The sequence below is a fragment of the Sinocyclocheilus rhinocerous genome, unplaced genomic scaffold (assembly GCF_001515625.1).
Source record: "Sinocyclocheilus rhinocerous isolate Xijiao unplaced genomic scaffold, SAMN03320098_v1.1 C35396360, whole genome shotgun sequence".
Taxonomy (NCBI): domain Eukaryota; kingdom Metazoa; phylum Chordata; class Actinopteri; order Cypriniformes; family Cyprinidae; genus Sinocyclocheilus; species Sinocyclocheilus rhinocerous.
Genome location: NW_015750037.1, coordinates 1 through 465, shown reverse-complemented (window position 1 = coordinate 465; position 465 = coordinate 1). Strand labels below are relative to the sequence as shown.

Genomic DNA, 465 nt, shown 5'->3' with positions numbered 1-465 from the left:
TTTTTTTTTATGCAGAACATAACATTTCTCTCTTTTGCCGTTTGTTTTATATCTTCTTACCAACATTTTTATTTATTTCATTATTTTAGCTGTCTTGTCCTTGGGACTTTTAATCGCGCTTTGCTGACGCGATCATCGTGCGCCACGCGAGACCACGTGGTGTCGGCAAAGTCAAGCGAGATCACGGACTCGACAGCGAGCTCTCCTCAGACAGAACACGACATTAAACCGCTAACCCGTGGTGTTTGGGGCGGGTGTGAAGATGAACAGCGTCGGCGAGGGCTGCACGGAGCTCAAGCGCGAGTACGACCAGTGTTTTAACCGCTGGTTCGCCGAGAAATTCCTGAAGGGAGACCGGAGCGCGGATCCGTGCAGCGAGTTATTCCACAAATACCACACGTGTGTTCAGGTACCGCACTGCACGGATCTGCATACATGCATGTGAACGTTTAAACATGTAAACCA

At 48.8% G+C, this 465-nt stretch overlaps 1 protein-coding gene across 1 annotated transcript; it reads left to right on the top strand.

Moving 5' to 3' along the window:
* Nucleotides 1-114: 114 nt before the first annotated feature.
* triap1 (TP53 regulated inhibitor of apoptosis 1) lies at nt 115-459 on the top strand. Its single transcript, XM_016546747.1, has one exon. The coding sequence runs from the start codon at nt 263-265 to the stop codon at nt 443-445; it is 183 nt and encodes a 60-aa protein (XP_016402233.1). The 5' UTR covers nt 115-262; the 3' UTR covers nt 446-459.
* Nucleotides 460-465: the final 6 nt, after the last annotated feature.